The 17102-nt window shown below is 50.3% G+C and overlaps 6 protein-coding genes across 6 annotated transcripts; 3 read left to right on the top strand and 3 right to left on the bottom strand.

The window, feature by feature from the left end:
• Positions 1-538: 538 nt before the first annotated feature.
• On the top strand, positions 539-1831 carry brlA (C2H2 type transcription factor BrlA; the record flags this gene model as incomplete). Its single annotated transcript, XM_057196074.1, has 1 exon — positions 539-1831. The coding sequence occupies one exon, from the start codon at positions 539-541 to the stop codon at positions 1829-1831; it is 1293 nt and encodes a 430-aa protein (XP_057053470.1).
• Positions 1832-4317: 2486 nt separating this feature from the next.
• On the bottom strand, positions 4318-5627 carry N7474_004658 (uncharacterized protein; the record flags this gene model as incomplete). The annotated part of the gene is made up of 4 exons (XM_057196073.1): positions 4318-5098; positions 5155-5222; positions 5276-5419; positions 5469-5627. 4 exons carry the CDS (start codon positions 5625-5627, stop codon positions 4318-4320), a joined length of 1152 nt encoding a protein of 383 aa, XP_057053469.1.
• A 1148-nt stretch (positions 5628-6775) lies between these two features.
• Positions 6776-8478, top strand: N7474_004657 (CRAL-TRIO domain-containing protein; the record flags this gene model as incomplete). The annotated part of the gene is made up of 4 exons (XM_057196072.1): positions 6776-7681; positions 7742-7804; positions 7845-7944; positions 8030-8478. The coding sequence occupies 4 exons, from the start codon at positions 6776-6778 to the stop codon at positions 8476-8478; spliced, it is 1518 nt and encodes a 505-aa protein (XP_057053468.1).
• Positions 8479-10233: 1755 nt separating this feature from the next.
• N7474_004656 (uncharacterized protein) lies at positions 10234-13164 on the bottom strand (the record flags this gene model as incomplete). Its single annotated transcript, XM_057196071.1, has 3 exons — positions 10234-12485; positions 12544-12756; positions 12822-13164. 3 exons carry the CDS (start codon positions 13162-13164, stop codon positions 10234-10236), a joined length of 2808 nt encoding a protein of 935 aa, XP_057053467.1.
• A 501-nt stretch (positions 13165-13665) lies between these two features.
• Positions 13666-15003, bottom strand: N7474_004655 (uncharacterized protein; the record flags this gene model as incomplete). Its single annotated transcript, XM_057196070.1, has 2 exons — positions 13666-14268; positions 14320-15003. 2 exons carry the CDS (start codon positions 15001-15003, stop codon positions 13666-13668), a joined length of 1287 nt encoding a protein of 428 aa, XP_057053466.1.
• A 445-nt stretch (positions 15004-15448) lies between these two features.
• On the top strand, positions 15449-17098 carry N7474_004654 (translation initiation factor eIF2B subunit gamma; the record flags this gene model as incomplete). The annotated part of the gene is made up of 2 exons (XM_057196069.1): positions 15449-15497; positions 15555-17098. 2 exons carry the CDS (start codon positions 15449-15451, stop codon positions 17096-17098), a joined length of 1593 nt encoding a protein of 530 aa, XP_057053465.1.
• Between the last annotated feature and the right edge of the window lie 4 nt (positions 17099-17102).

Genomic DNA, 17102 nt, shown 5'->3' with positions numbered 1-17102 from the left:
CCGCGACGCCGAGCAATCTAAGGCTTCTCCTGTTAGCAGATCCAGGCTTTGCCGCGGTAACCCAGGGACTCAGAGCCTGCATTCCTGGCCTTGCTTTGCGACTTCCGGCACGCGTCGCGCTTCTGCTAGTTGGAGCTTTGGATCTGATCTGAGCATAGACATGGCGTATAGCTGTAAGTCCGATACCACCCCTCCTCGGGATTGTATGCTGGACCAATTTGTTTATTTCTGCCCGTTTGTCCTCCATTCCCTTCTTTCCTTCCTCCAACCCTCGACATTCTTTCCTTCCCTTTCATACTCCTAATCACATACTCACACTCTCTTGGGGGGTTCCTGTCTTTCTCTTTGTCTTTGTACACATCCTTACAGACACGCCTGCTCTTGGCTTTCTTATTCCTTTTTGCTTCTTCGTCTCTTGGTCCTTCTTTGGCTACATAATCCCTAATCTCAACAATCATCTACTAAACGAGTACCTTGGCCAGGCGAAACGATTGTCGACCCAGTTGCATCCCGAGAACTGAAAGCCGAAGCCGACGATATGAGACCTCAGGGACAGCATATTTCTGATCGTCTGACTGTTGAGGTTGACTGCCGCTCCCTTGGCCCGAGCGAATGCCCTTCGATGACCTCGAGCTTCTCGCCTCTGGATTCTCCTACCCCGACTCCTACAAGTATCTACAGCCAGAACTCGATGGCCTCCCCCGGATGGCATGAGACTGGCCAGTATCACAGCCTGCCAATGGAAAGACGAACATCTGCCACGCCACTGCGCAGTGCATTCAGGATGGCCGACCTGACGTCCAGCGACAGTCTCAATATGCAGTACGGGGCCGTGGAGCGCCAGGACCAGATGGCTGTTCCAGAGTACATGCCTGGCTATGATGAGAATACCGAGCCGTTCTGGATTCCATCCGACATGCCCAAGACCTACGATCAGGCCAGCAGCTTCCCCTACCAGGCCCCGATGCCGCAGTATAACAACATCCCGCGCCAATACTACCGGCCGCAGCAGCAGACTGGGTATCTTCCCGAATCTGCTTCCAACCCTTGTCTGTCACGACCCATCTTCAACCAGCATGAGCGTATTCCCAACTCGGTGTCTATGTCCAATATGCTTCCATGGATGCAGGCAAACGAATCTATGACACCCCAAACTATTACCCCTTCCCAGGCGTTTCCTCATCCGCCTGTGACCCCGCCTCCTTCTTCCTACTCTGAGTTTCCTACTTCTCTGCCTACTTTCAAAACCCAGACACCTTCCACTCCTGTTCGGTCGTCTTTGGGCACCCCGTCTGCCACTGACAGCCCTATGAGTCGAGTCTCTGGTGGAAATGCCGAATATATCGAAGACTTTCAGCTGTCTCCTGTTTATCGCGACGGCATTATTACACGCCCACACCGCCAGGCTTCCCGCAAATCTTCCAAAAAGCAGCTGACTCGGTCCAACCTGAGCTTGGAGAACTTGCCCCCTATCATCAAACAGGTGCAATTCAAGTGCAAAGAGGCTGGGTGCAAGGGCCGCTTCAAGCGTCAGGAGCACCTCAAGCGTCACATGAAGAGTCACTCTAAGGAAAAACCCCATGTGTGCTGGGTTCCCGGGTGCCATCGTGCATTCTCTCGCAGTGACAATCTTAATGCGCACTACACCAAGACCCACAGCAAGCGCGGCGGCCGTAACCGCTATGTTGCCACCCTCGATGACACCAGCCCCGATTTTGACCCTGACTTCCGTGGCCAGCTGACCCCCGAGGGTCGCCCGATCTGGGGCAGCAAGCTGGATGACAACATGACTGACTGCCGCGAGCTGAGCGTGGATGGCTGGGATGATTAGATGCAGCCAAACACCACACCCAAAAGCAAATTTTGAAAAGAAACAAAAAAAAAAAAAAAGGAAACCACCACGCGACCTCGGAAATGGAAAAGAAAAAAAGAACCACGCGGCCTACATGGGCATGCTTTTTTTGATACCCCTTCTTTTTGGAGGAAAACCAGTGCTACAAGACTGGCACTTGCATTATTGGCCGCCTAGGCCGTGCGTCGCGGCGTTTGTACATGTCTCGAGGATCTCCGAGGCTGTCTGATATCTTCATGTTGTTCTCTTGCATACTTTTTTTGGTGTCATTTGAATTCCTGGTGAGGCACTTTGAGACGTCTTTCTCTTTTTATGGCGTCTGCATATTTTCCTGTTCTTTTGATCGCCCGTGGGATAATCAGGAGGTCAAACAACCTCCCATCAACACCGAAGGCGATCCTTGTACAATCAGCTATAACGTGTTGCTTCAGTTTTTCTTTTGATTGCTTGTACTACCACCCATATATTTCTGTGGAATAATATCCAAAGCAAAAACAAAGCTATCAGTGTTACTTCTCTGCCTTTAAGTTCCTACTTCCTTCGCTGTAGACAACTTTATCCACCCAATTCTATGCCATGCACCTGTCGTCCTAATTTTTCCTTGATAAATTATCATCAGAGATAGACGCCTTGTTAAAGTGTCATCTTCGGTTCTAGATGTTGCCTGGTTCCTAGCTGTCGGTTGTGGAGACCCAAATGTTACACATCACACCCAACCCGTTCGTCCCTGGATCTCTCCATCCGACCTATCTGCTAGCACAATTCAGCCTCCGTGGCTATTATGGTATCTTCTCTCAACTTACTCCATTTGGTTTTTGCCGCTCTGGTAACATTCCACGGCTAACCGGCTTGCTTCCTATTAGTCTCTGCTGCTTAAAGCACGTGCATAGTCGGACAGAAATAGCGCTGTCGACGTGGCTACAATGGCTCGTTCTAGTTCCAGACTTCTCTTTTCTTTTTCTTGTGTGCGGACATGTGTCTTGAGCATGCACAGGAAACTAATGCGTATAACGCATAAGGGCTGAAGTGGAGGCTTGATGCAAAACCCGCGCCGCGCTAAGCAGCGCGAGTATAGAACTCACGTAGGTCACGTTAAACGCTGCAAAAGCCCTGTTACTCTCGGGTCTTTCCATAGTCGAGTATAGAAACCGCTGCCGAGGCGCAAGGATCGACGCGCGGCGGTTCTGCCATGGACTGCGCCCGTCGTGTTTTTGTCCTACGTTCGCCACCATACCCCGAATTCCTAGGCCAACACCTCATTTTCAATATTTCTTATAAACCAGCTAATCATATTTATCTGTTGTTCTCTTTGAGACTAGGCATGTCTGTTTATATTTCAAATATTGTGTATCTCGAATCACAGGCTCCATGGTGTTGCACAAGAAGTATGTGGCTCTTCAGCCCAGCCGTTAACTTCGACCGGAACTTTCATCCGTGACTGCACATGGAATTCCATTCCGCGTATCTTCAAGACTTCTGAGTGACATGCAGAGACCCACGGCCTTAGGAGATTTGTTTTCGCATCTCGAACAACACGCGAGATTTGCAACTGACCACGCTAGTTCTCAAGTCCTTCCAGCAACCGTCGTTCTCGCTTCCAGCCTCTAGAGCTGCATCTCCTTCACGCATGTTCCATATTAAACCAGCCTGCAGGATACATAAAGGCACTATTTGCAGTAAAGTGAACACCTCGTGGGGTAATTACGAATGTTGTCTCAGACACAAAATAAGACATCGATGTCATACTTCCTTTTCGGGACAGCCTGCACATTCCAAGGATAAATCTTCCCCTCCAGTTGGATTTTTGCCTCACGCCATGCTGAGCACTGCTTTGGCATGCCTGGAATGCCTGCACTATCTGCCACTGAAAGGTATATGCGAACCTGATCCTCAAGGTGCATTACAGCTCATTCCAATCCCGGGTACTCGGCGCTCGCGTGGTAGGCCTGAGCACATGTCTTGGTCGTTTTGTGCTGGAAGAGGACCGAGCGAAGGGATGGGCGTTGTCGTGGTCAGATGATTAGGTCGACTGCAATAGGATGGACCATATTTCATAGCTTCCGAGTGTTTCATTCTTATGGAAATTTCTTTTCTTGGCATACACGAGTATAGTATGCATCCTAAATTTCGGGTTGCTGTGGTAACCTGAGGCCAAAGCTGCAGTTTTGAGAACGGAAAAAGCTCGAAATCAAAGGGCCATTCCCTAGAAGTCCATGCGCATGTTAGTAGTGGTATATTGAAGAATTATTGTATGAATTGGTGCCTTTCGGGGTGTTTTTGAACATGATATGTCTATGATTTACCTTCGAAGAGATTCAGTGAAAAGCCACAGGCTCTGTATTTCTTTATTGGTCGCAGCTCTTTCATTGAGTAAAGCCATTTGAATTTTGTAGTCTTTTTTAGCAGTTGCAGCTATTTGTACATGGTAAACTCTATAGTACACTGGTGAAGCGATGTTCTTGCTCCTACCACGGAACAAACCTGATGGCATATATTCCCTGTGCTCCCTGCATCTGAATGGTTCCTCCTTGAGGTGTTGAAATGGCATTTGGGTCAATCTCCAACGTTGGCACGTCATCCCAAGTTGAGTGAACCGTTGGTTCGCCATTCAGAATCCGGTTGAGATTCAGCATTGTGCTATACATCAACCCATGGCTTTCGGCCTCAACCATCTTCTCCGGGGCGCTAGCGATGTCGGAGGATTTTGATGCGAGTCCAGCTTCTCGGTACTTTCCTGTTAGAGATGGATAGGGCGCAAAGCATCGCAGATACCCATGGCCGCACATTCTACCCAAAACCACATCAAACTCAGCACCAATGTCGATTTGGTCGGCAAGTGGGGATGGGCTGACTGAAAGAGCGGCGAGGATTCGTTGAGCGCCGCGCTGGCTCACGGCATACCCATTGGAGCAGACTCCATCGTTCAAGGTGCAGGCCATACGGGAATTCTCGGGTCTCCTCATGCGAGGAACCTCGCGCAAGTATGGGAGGAAATGGGCCGGTGGGACAACAGTAAGTTCGTTTGGCGTCAAGAAAAAAGGCTCTTCGAGTCTGCAATCCACTCCGCAATGGCCAATCCAGAGGACATCCCAATCATCGCCATATGGTGAGGCGGTGCGAGCACGCTCTGTCTTCTGAAGTGTTCGGACTGCAAGAGCGAAGCTCTGGAGTTGGGTCTTGATCGTCACATCCCAATCGACGTCATCTTCAAAGACAATTGCACTACCAAGTCGTTGATGGACAATCCTGAGAACAATGTTAGTTATCAGATGGGTTTGAATTCACCGCAAGAGATTGTATACCGTTGCATCACATTTACATGTGCTCTTCGAGCTGCATATTGGGCTGGCTTGAAATCAGAGTTTAAATTCTGAAAACAAATAGTCAGCAAAGAATGGGGAGCAGAGAACAATTCATACTCACGTAAGGATAGGTCTCGGGGTCAATATCCTCAGGGGATACCCCATCAATGAATTCGACATAAAAATCGCTGACCGTGGAGCCCAGGACAATGTTGTCCCTCCTGTCCACCCTGCTGGGCTTATTGATCGCGAAAACTTTTTGAACCTATGAAAATCAGCACACCAACAATTGTCATGTCTAGTTGAACAAGTACCCCTAAAGTTTCATTGCGGATGACATTGAGGCCGGGCCTAGCCCCTCGGGACTTTCCTCCCACAGATGCCTGAGAATAAGGGACCGGCCAAAAGGCTAGGACGATGATGGCCACTCCAAGCACGTACAGGATCCATCGGAGAATCCGCTTATTGGACATTGACAACCCCATATTCACTCAGGCCACACAGTAAGAGCCCGAAATGACCTCGACGCTTCATCTAAAGGAGTGATTGACTGTGGGGCAGATGTCACAATTGTCACGTGTCTAATTGGGTGTTGCGCGTAAGAGTCCTTGGCATTCTTGGCCTAGACGCTGATGACACGCCAATAGTGACGGTTTTTTTTGGGTCAAGTTTGAGGAAATTATCGCACTTTGTTACTTTGTTTCCTGAGGACACTGGTAAAACAAAATTCCCGCTAGTCAAGTAGATTGTGTAATCATTACCATGTGAGGGCCTTATATTTCAGACATGGAAATCGGTCCCTTCTTTTTCGGATTCAATTGCTTTCAACAACCGGAACCGTTATTGTCCTTTCGCAAATAAACTACCATTCAGAGATTACTACCTTACTATGGCCTCAGTTAGCTCGGTGTCGCTGTGTTTACACGTTCAGGTTTGCAACCTCTCAGCCAACTGCATAGTACGGATGTCTCGCCCAGTGCCTGGAAGACCTCTAGTCAGTATAAATACTACTCGATGTTGCATGAGACATCTTACAGAAGGTGAGGTAAATTTATTTCTTGCATTGACTGCCCTGTCTCGACCTTATCATCTCCGCTAACTATCGCGAGTGGCCTCCACATTCTCTAAGATAACCGCTGAAATAGAGAGGCCGGCGAAAGCCAATAATTGAAGGGGTGAGTAAGTAGCAATTTCTCTAAAAGGCTACCCCGCAAGAGATCGGTGAATCGTTAACTCAAAAATCTTATCTTTAATTATCAATAATTATCATGTGCTACCCGCGCCCCAGACAACCCTACAACCCGTGGGAGATGCCATTATCCCTCTACGTACCAACCTCTCACTAAGAGTCTATTTGCAAGCCTCGTGAGATTTAGAAAGAAAGAACCCGTCCAATGACATTCAATATATTTCAAACACCGAGGTGGTACCATGGAGTTGACTTGTGAAATCAACTGTCAAGGAGGGGTCGGTCCTCGGCACGGCTTCACAGTTGGCCCCGTTGGTTCTGCATATCATTACATAAAAAGGAACACAATATATAGCCCCAGATGGACTAAAAGATTGTAACCTCACTAGTTGATACTTCTTTATCATCAACTCAGAAATCTTCTGCTACCCAATGACTATCTCATCCGATCCGCTGTCGGGGTACGTGTATCACCTCACCCAAAGCCAGGAAGCAAAACTACGAGAGTTATGGATCCTCTTGTTCAATTCGGCAGCTTCTGTACTGTCTGCTGTGTACGACGTTCCGATCCCACAAGGCTCACCCCATCAGCTCTTTGAGGCTCTAGATAATATCCAGGAACCGTCTGTGGATGCAATTTTAGCTGCATTAAATAAGGAGAAGCCTACTTCATCGGCTGCAAACAACTTGTCTACTTCAGACACAAATGGTGAAAATAAAGAACAAAAGGCTCTTGACAAGATGGAGTCTCTGATCAACAAAGAAGCCGAAAAGAACATCATCTCGGAGATGGCTTCGCGGAAGGTGACACCGGAACATTTTTCTATGCTATTTAAACAGCTTCGAGATATGGGCGTTCCCGAGTCGGAGATTAAGTCCATGCAGACAATTTTGTCCAAGCTAGGCCCAGAGGAGATGGTCTTTGCGGTGCTGAAAATGATTAAACAGGAGCACCCAGATGCCCTGCTTCTTCGTTTTCTACGAGCCAGAAAATGGGATGTTGGAAAAGCCTTTGCAATGATGACTTCGGCAATTTTATGGCGAAAGGAAATCGAAGTTGATGATGATATCATGCCTAAGGGCGAGCTTCACGCTCTGCAGCAAGCCGAAGATGAGAAACTCAGTTCTGCTGCGCGGAAGGAAGGACAGGATTTTATTTCACAGTTTGAGATGGGCAAGAGTTATCTCCATGGATTTGATAAACAGGGCAGGCCTATTGGTGTTGTGAGAGTTTGTCTGCACAAGCCTGGAGCTCAGAGTCAGAAAACTCTCGAGCGGTATATTGTCCATACCATCGAGACGACACGGATACTGGTGACTCCTCCAGTGGAGACAGGTGTAAGTTTGGACAATTTGTGTGTTTATTTGTTTACTGACAGTTGATTTGGGATTAATTAGGGAATTGTCTTTGATATGACCGGGTTCGGGTTGTCGAACATGGTAGTTACAAACCTCGCCCTGGTGAGGCATGTGGCACAAAATATTAACTTTTCGATAATAGGAATATTCACCAGTCAAATTTATCATAAAATGTTTTGAAGCCAATTACCCAGAGTCATTGGGCATACTTCTTATCCATAACGCGCCATGGATTTTCTCTGGTCAGACTTCCCAAACGTTGGAAATTACTGAACTTTTACTCTTGCAGTTGTTAGCTAACTACGAACAAATATTCTGGATGAACAGGATTCTGGAAAATTATCCATGGCTGGATGGACCCGGTAGTTGCCTCCAAAGTCCACTTTACCCGATCAGCAGATGACCTGGAGAAATTCATCCCTCGAGAGAATATCCCCAAAGAGTTGGGCGGGGAAAAGGAATGGGAATACGAGTATGTCAAGCCAAAGCCAGACGAAAATACGGTCATGCAGGACACAAAGACCCGGGACGCTCTAATGTTCGAGAGGATGATGATCGGTCTGCGACTACTCGCTGCAACAGCGGCATGGATTTCTTCCACGACATTTTCGGAAAAAGAAGATGAAAAGACGGTGAAGGAATTGAAGGCCAAGAGGGAGGCAATTGTTGAGGAGTTTCAGAGTAACTACTGGAAACTGGACCCATATGTTCGGGCAAGAGCGCTGATTGACCGCACTGGAGTTCTTGAGCCAGATGGGACAGTTACCGTCTCGTAGTGAACATTTTTTATGTGGGCTGGAAGGGCGTTTTGGATCATTGAATCAAATTTTCCTCTGGTATTCTTATTTTAGGCTTACTGGAACTGAGTATACTAAACAAGTTCTGTCTTTGGTCGCATAGATGCGTTCGCACTTTATGGTATGTCTTAACGAACGTTGCCCTTACCGCAAGCTAGGGACAGAGATGTCCGCGCATCGCCAGTAGAGTCAACTCCAAATGCAGGTGAAAGAGGGAATTCTTCCCGAAAAATGTCTCAATCGAGTCAATAACCACATGCAATGGGGATCCCTCATGCGCGGATTGGCGGGATGGGTGCCTGAAAGTCCAACATCACATTCCAACGCATGTACTCCGAGGCACATGAGTCTGGACGCATGAACCAACATCAACACCACGTTTGACCACATACATGGAAGCCTAGAAGAAGAATGCACAGATTTATTTTCCATTTCCTTTTTTTTTGTCCAAAAAAATATTAAATAAAAAAAATTAAGTAAAGAAAATCGAGCATGCCGGGAGCAGGCGTCAAAGTATGCGCAAGCCATACACTGCGTTTGATTGACTGCAGTGCATCGCCCAGGTATTTTACCAGGTTCTTACCTAGGTATAATCTATGTAGCAAGCGTGTTTATCAAAGCACATGCGTAATTTTTTCAGATCTGGTATAAATCCAGCCCCAGACGGTCTCGGGAATGAGCATCCAAAACACGGGGTAGCATCTTAGTCATGTCTGATATAATCACATGCACTACTCTGCGTGTAAAAAATGAACACACCGCAGGATCGCGGAGATTTCCCCTCACTATATCATATGAATAGTTGACACCCTTTCCCTTTTCAAATCTTGAAGGAGTATACTGCTGTCAGAAATTATAATGCCTTGGCATATTCCACCTGAATGAGAGATTAATGATGTCTCTTGAGCGTGTTGCATTGTGATCGCAACCGAACATTGCCCCTATCCCTTTCCAGGACCCCTCCCCCCCCCGTTTCCCATCTGTTCTTACCTTCCTATGATGACTCTCTTTAATTGGCATGAACATCCCATGAATGTTTCAATTTAAATTTTCAAGCTCAACAGTCTGAGGAAGGGTATTATGGTTAGTAGGACGATCTGGAGTCTGGGGATCCATGGGATAGATACCTGTCGCTCACACCGGGAAACCATCAGATATTTAATAAACCAGACTCTACAAACAGATTGCAACCTGTTGAACGAACAGTTAATGCAATTTTTGCTTTAGATTCAACTGCACTAGGTATTTCCAACACCGAAGAATTGAAAAACGTCAAGTCCACCGGCCCCAACCAAAAATAACCCCTGATCCGCGTAAAGACCACAAAAAAATCAAAATAGAACAGGAACTCCTATACAAATGGTATCGAGTCCGATGAATCCTTGAGTTCCCACCGCCGAAAAGAAAAAGGAAAGGCCGTTCCCAAATAGTACAAAATCACAAGAAACACAGCAGCATGAAAAAAAGCGAAATTCTGTAAAACGCCAGCCTCTGTTCTCGCGCGATGCCTGTCCCTGTACATTCCCAAGAGTATGAGTGAAAAGAAATTCGAGAAAGCCACGAAGACTGTAAGGGCCCTTGCCAGCGGCGTGCGCGTTTCTTTCTCGACGTGCAGACCGTAAATGTTCCCAATAGTCTCAAACTTGCCCCAGATTTCGGGTTATCACATCTCACAAGTAAGTCCGAAATTTGATGCTCTCGAGGAGACATCCTCACTTTCTCATCTTCACGGCATCAATTGCCCATCCCGTTATGCATCATGTTCTGTTGTTGCTGCATTTGCTGAGCTTGCACAGCAGCTTGAACTTGGTTGGCGCGCTGTTGCTGGGCAGCTTCACGCTCGCGCCGCATGAGATCCTGTACCCAGGCTTTCGCGTTCTTCTCGAGCCCAGGGCCGTATTGCTGTGCAATCTGCGGCGGATACTGGGTTGGTGGCCCGTACTGCGGCATATACCGCTGCGACATTTCATGTCGCAGTCGCAGCAATCGTTGTTGATAAAGCTGGTTATATCTTTGGGCCATATTCATACCCTGCATGTTCGGAGGGACCTGGCCACCATTGGCCTGGGCGGCAGCCATCATCATCTGCTGCTGCTGCGCCTGTTGCTGCTGAGGCGTCATTTGCGGACTGCCATGCTGAGGTTGATTCTGCTGGCCCTGTCGCTGCGGTTGCTGGCCACCTTGCTGCTGCTTGACCATCTGCATCTGCTGGAATTGAGCACGCATGAGCTGAGCCTGGTACGCCTGCTGATTGTGTTGATTGCCGGCATTCTGCATGGGTTGCTGATTTTGCTGCGGGTGTTGCTGCTGCTGTTGTTGTTGAGCATGTAACAGTTGTTGCTGGTGGGATTGAATATTTTGCTGCGCATGTGCATTAGCCTGCATTTGAGCAAGCTGCTGCGGTGTAAATTGATTGTGTCCCATATGCCCTTGTTGTTGAGCAAGAAGCTGTTGCTGTCTCTGTTGCAAGAGCAGTTGCTGCTGGGGCGTGAGACCCATGCCACCGTTCATCTGGGGATTCGCAGGCATTGCCTGGTTCATCATCGGAGTCTGGTTCATATTCGGATGATTTGGACTGCTGTGGCCCATCCGCTGAGTTGGGGTAACATTGCGCATAATGGGTGTAGCTTGCGACATGGCTGGCGTGCCTTGGGTCATCTGCGGAGTTCCATGCCGGCTTGGGCCTTGTTGACTTCGTGACGGAGCCATTGGATGACTCATGACATTAGGATGAGCATGCTGCAAGGCCGATGGAGGTCGTGGTGGGCTTCCCGACTGTTGAGAGGCGCTGATGCTCATCGGAACCGCCTGATGAGCCATGGTGTTGCCGACCAATGGAGACGATGTACTGTGAGGAGTCTGGTTGCGCACAACCGGCGAGGACTGCTGTCCTTGGGTGACACCGTTTGGCTGTGCCATGACATGTCGATTTTGTTGCTGAGCGGCAAGCTGAGCCTGAGCCTGCTGAGCGGCCAATTGCTGATGTCTCCGTGCTTCTTCCTTGATATGTTCTTCAGCTTGGCGCTGTTCAAGTGCGCGACGCCGCTCTCTCTCCTGATCTGCCTGTTGCCTCTTGGCCAGCTCCTGCTTCATCCTCATCTCATGTTCGCGCTTAGCCTTATCATCAAGCTGCATGCGAATAGTCTCCAGTGTCTTGAATCGAGAGAACCGGGGTTCGAACGGCGCCACACCGCCCGCATCGTCAACAGCAGCCTTTGTACCCGCGGTGGCACCAGCCACTGTGGGCTCCAAGCGCTCGTCCATAATGAGCATAAATCTCTCTTCCTCCGCAGCCAGCGCCTCATCAGCCGCAAGCTCGGCGATGGTTCTCTTCCGACGCTTGGGTGATGGTGGAGGGTCGCGATGAAGTGGGCTCTCCAGAAACTTCAGCAGGTTCTGCGCTGCTTCAAAGCTGTCCACAGTATCCAGGAACAGGGGAGCAGCCAACGCTCGAGTCAACTTTGCTTCACATTCTGGAAGATCCTGCGGTTCAACAAGAGTCTTCTGTCTTTTTGCGGGGCGCTCTTGGTTACCGGCGGATGCTGGCGATTGAGGCACAACTGACGATGACTGTGTCCGGGCGAGCTGGTTTGCAGTCGATGACCTTGCAGATTTGGGGTCAGGTGTGGTGACAAGTAAAGTCAGCTCTGCCTGCAATGTGCGCGGAGTAGGATGGAGCACTGTGGTAAAGATTCGAGGCTTGGGCGCAGAAGCTTTTTGTGAAGGTTCAACCTTTTGGGTCTGTGATTCTGCTTGCTCAGATACATCACCATTGGGCTGAGCTTGATTAGCAGTATCCGCAGACTTCGCGCCATCAGTGGCAAGCTGGTTCTGCTTCGGGTAAGGAACGTAAGCGGACGGGGTAACGTGCTCGTTATAGTTGTGTAGAGAGAAAGGTGCGTTGTTCCCATTGGATGGCGACGCAGAGGACTTCCTAGCTTGGGCCGACACGGATTTGTGGTCGACGACGCGGACAATGAGACAGCCTGACGAAATATCTTTAGTATGATTGCTGAACAAATGGGCATCAAATCCAAAAGCTACCTTCGTAAAAGCGTACGCCAGCTCGCAGCAGCTCTTCAATCATGTCATAAGGAACAGTCCCAGCACGAATGTGCTCGATAATAATCTTCATCTCCGAATTGTACGGGAAGCTGCCATCTTGCTGCTCGAATCGAAAATGCGTCAGGTGCAGATGCACGATGAGGGATGGTGGGCATTTGGCGTATTTCTTGAGGATATATGGTGTGGTTTTAACTGAGAAGAAAGGGATGAGTTAGCAAGGATACAAGGCACTGACGTAGTTTGCTGAAACGCCTCACCATATGGCTCAGGGAACGTCCTCCCGGATCGGTTTTCATTGTCAGCCAGTTCCCCTCTCGTCAATGGCCGGCCAAGTCGCGAAGATGCGTCCGCGAGCTTTTGCGACTGGTTCCTTGTTCGGTTCAGGGGACCCTTGACGGAATTCGCCACATTGGCCACGCCGTTCGCGAGATTGGGGCTGGAAGTAGCCGTAAAATTTCCCGGGGGACGTTTCGACGCGAGCTGGGGCGAAGACGAGGGCTGGTGGGCCTTGACTCCGTTGACCCCAGGCTGCGAAAAAGGCGGGGGCGGCCGCTTCATCTTCGGGGGTTGCGAGGTCGGCTTGGAGACCGCGGTAGCCATGGTGTCGATACCGATTTCGCGTCACGGGGATCAGCTGGGGTGCTGAATGCGCCGTATGTGAATGCCGATTGAAAGATGCGGGATCAAAGCCGTGCTCCGAAAGTTGATGAGATGACCGATGCGCGAGACATGTGGGGATTGGGGAGGTCGGCACCGGACGACAACCAGTTCGGCGGTGGCGATGCAAACCGGTCGGTAGACGGCAGTCTAAGGAGAGGAAACGAGGGTGCCCATCGAGTGAAGCCGCGAGGAGTGGACGTAGTCGGGGAAGAGGCCTGGAGAGCGCACGGAGAGGGCAGAGTGAAGTGGATGACTGCCAAGCCGGCGGGCGGTCAGGTGATGCCGGTTTCCGTTTGGGGTTTAGTGTCAATCTTGTACTTCGCCCTACGGGAAATAAAGTATAAAATTGGATTATATTGAATTGCACAGGCAAACATCATAAAATAGTATAGACATGCTAGGGGTCAAGTATCAAACATTAACATCATGGCCAGAATACCTTTAGTCGAACCCGCGCACTCGTCGACGCCAGTCATCGCCAATGCGCAACACGTCGACCACGTCAATCCGTTTCCCAATGCCGGTAGTGCCTTCTTTCTGCCACCATTTTTCTCCTTGGTCGGCCAGAGCGGATTCATCATCGCTATCGATGAGACCGCCGTGGCCACCCTCACCGCCGACGATGACAATGACTTGTCGGACCCATCCCGAGATGTGTCGCACCGCATCACCCTCGTTTCCAGTAAGAGACTCTTGTACATAGACAAGGTCCGGGGAGAGATGACGCACAAGGTGTACGTACCCAGTTGCGGTGCTGAACGGCATGATCATGGTATCCTTCTCGACCAGCGCCTGACCTTGGGAATACAGATTCCTGAAGAAGGGGGTCGTGCCTTCGAGTTCTTCGGCAATATCACCAGCGGGAAGTTCGCCGGAAGACGCCGCATCTTCGTGAGCAATATTCGAGTATGAAGAGGCGCTAGACATGGTCGGCTGGGAAGCGCTTCCTGGGGTGATGGCGTGTTTCAGATCCGGGGCATAGATCAAGACGAAGATTCTCGAGGTGTCGATGTCAACATGTTCCGGAAGGTGAGAGAGTATAGACTGCAATTGTCAGCATGAATCACTGAGAGCGAAAGTGGAGGAGGTCCATACAGCATGTCCCGAGGTAAATTCATCGGAACCAGCGGGAGAAAGAGAGGATACAACGATTGCGATGGTCTTCTTCTTGCCAGACGAGGACTGTCCTGTAGCTGCCACGGGGCCTGGCAAAGCACCACTCAAGGTCGCTTGCTGACTTCGCTCGTTTGCTCGGGATTGGGCCTCTTCCGACCATCTAGTGTGGTCCTCAAAGTCGCCTCGGCTTTCGCCCCGGTTTTCTTCCCGGATCGATGTGAGAGCGCCACCAACGAAGGCACCCGCAGCAGTCACGCCGGCCACCACTCTCCTGCTGGCACCGTCGAAGATCTGTTGCGGGCTGGGGGTTCGGCGCAAAGCACCCTGCATGCGCGCCATGATACTGGGGTCATATGCACCTTGCCCGGGTATCACCTCTGCCCCTGTGCCTCGCGCATATTCTCCGGGCCCGTAGCCAGGCGGAGGGAAGTCGTTTCCGACAGTGCCAGGAGGAGGGTATGGACCCTCCCCGTTGTCATGGGGACGATCATCTTCTTCGTCGTCGTCGTTTCGTTCACTCCAGATCCAGGCCGCAATACTGAGGGTGGCAACTCCAACGGTCAATGCCAGGGGAATCCAATATCCCGTAGCAGTGCGCCTGCCTGAAGAGCTGAAGCCGGCGCCGGCTCCGCCGCGGCGGCGTCGAGGGTCTTGGTAGGACATTGCGGGTAGTCGATCAAACGTGGCGTTCAGGAGACAAGAATCGCGGTCGCAGGGACGCCCTCTTCACATTTCAGGCCTCTTCCAGGCAGGGAAAAGGGAGAGGAAGGAGTTGGGGAGGCGAAGAAGGTGAACCTCGGAAACCATGTGGCTGGTGTCTGTTTACCGCGGTGTTATGGTTTGCCCTGTTTGCATCTGCCATAAACCTGGAGGCTGGGATGACTCAGCTATCAGCACGTGATGCGGTCAAAAAAAGCATCAAAGCGGGATCGAGTCATTGTCGCGAGGTCGGGTTGCAGAGCTGTGTTAGGGCAAAGAGCTGTACCAGGGCTCATTGATACAGTTGGATTATTACTGAGCGCATCTTCCCCTCCGACTCGCATTCGTTTGCACACAGCTGCCGGCCTCTACAGTTCGTCGACAACCCCACCATCCATTGAAGCTCACGATGGGGCCCCCTGTTCCAGCTACGGGCCTGCAGGCTCTCATTCTTTGCGGTTGGTGTACCGAATTACGGTGTATTTTGCTGTGGCTAACGGTTCTACTTATGATAGGGCCCGGTGTATCCCTCAACACCTTCACGTCAAACCCGGAGGAGAACCCCAAGGGTTTGGTTCAGATAGCCAACCGGCCACAGATCTTTTATCCCATTGAATGGTGCAAGAAAATGGGAATCACTTCTATCACATTGATCTCACCCCCAGCTGCTGTTCCAGCGCTCGAGGCCGCGCTCTCCCAAAATCCGCATCTCACCAGCCTACCGTCCCCCTCGCCGTCAGTCCTGGCACCCGCCGACCTAGAAATGGTTACAGGCACTGCGGAGCTTCTTCGCCTTCCAGAAGTTCAGGCGTGTATCAAATCCGACTTTCTTCTTCTTCCGTGTGATCTCATTTGCGAGATCCCTGGTATCTCTTTCTTGGAGACGTGGATGCTTGAAGGGCGCCGTAGCGGTCTTAGTGTTTTCTATCCGACACAAGGCCGGGAGGAGAGCATTAAGAAGGAGGCCGCCGATTTTGTGTGTATGGCGCCGCTGGAAGGAGACGAGATTGACATTCGATCTGAACGCGGCCTGTCAAAATTGGTCCTCTCAATGCCAATGGATACACTAAAGGAGAAAATGGAGGAAGACAAGGCATTGCTGATCCGTCACTCATTGGTGAAGAGGCACGCTCAAGTCAAGATGCTGACCAGCTATCGCGACGCTCACATCTACGTCTTCCCGTACTGGGTCAAGGACTTTGCACGGCTCAATGAGAAGTTTCAGAGCGTCAGCGAAGACTTGGTGGGATGGTGGGCTAAGTCGGAGTGGCAAACGGGGTTGGGCGAGAAATTGAAAATGAACGAGATCTTCCAGCAGGAGAGCCACAGTTCCGCAGTCGGAGAAAATGGCAGTGACGACGGCGACATCGAGCAAGAAATATCACTCACCAACATGTCTACGACGAAAACCGGCACTACGGATATCTCTTCGGAGAACCCACTCGCTTATGCATCCCGTGTCAAGGCTCCGGGCTCAGAAGCTAAGAGCGAATTGACCGTCCCACCCATGTTGGCTTACATCCATTCGTCTTTATCATCTGCTCCGTTGGTCCGGCGCATCGACAGCTCTGCGATCCTTCTGTCTACATCTCTCCGCCTAGCCAAACTCGAGGCTATCGAAGAAGTTGGCCGTGCCGCCGCCTCGCCTTTTGCCTTCAACACCAAAATCGCTGAGACGGCGAACGTTGCGCAAAAAAGCACGGTTACGAAGAGTGACTGCCTTGTCGGCGAGAACACGACTATCGAAGAGCGCTGTGTTATTAAGGAGAGCGTGATCGGAGCTAATTGCAAGATCTCCATGGGCGCTCGACTGCAGCGGTGTGTCTTGATGGACGGAGCAGTCGTTGGCCCTCGAGCCCAATTAACGGGCTGTGTGTTGGGTAAACGCAGCAATGTCGGCCGCGAGTGTGTCCTTAAGGATTCGGAGGTACAGCATGGGAACTCCATCCCTGATGAGACCGAAGCCAAGAACGAGAAATTTATGATTTTCGAGGGTATGGATGAGGATGGCATGGATGTTTCGGGGGATTTTGATGACGGCCAGGACGTTGGATTCTAGATCT

The sequence above is a fragment of the Penicillium riverlandense genome (assembly GCF_028828495.1).
Source record: "Penicillium riverlandense strain IBT 135883 chromosome Unknown utg000003l_segment0_segment0, whole genome shotgun sequence".
Classification (NCBI taxonomy): Eukaryota; Fungi; Ascomycota; class Eurotiomycetes; order Eurotiales; family Aspergillaceae; genus Penicillium; species Penicillium riverlandense.
The sequence above is the reverse complement of the archived record's forward strand: the minus strand, read 5'-3'. Positions and strand labels throughout refer to the sequence as shown.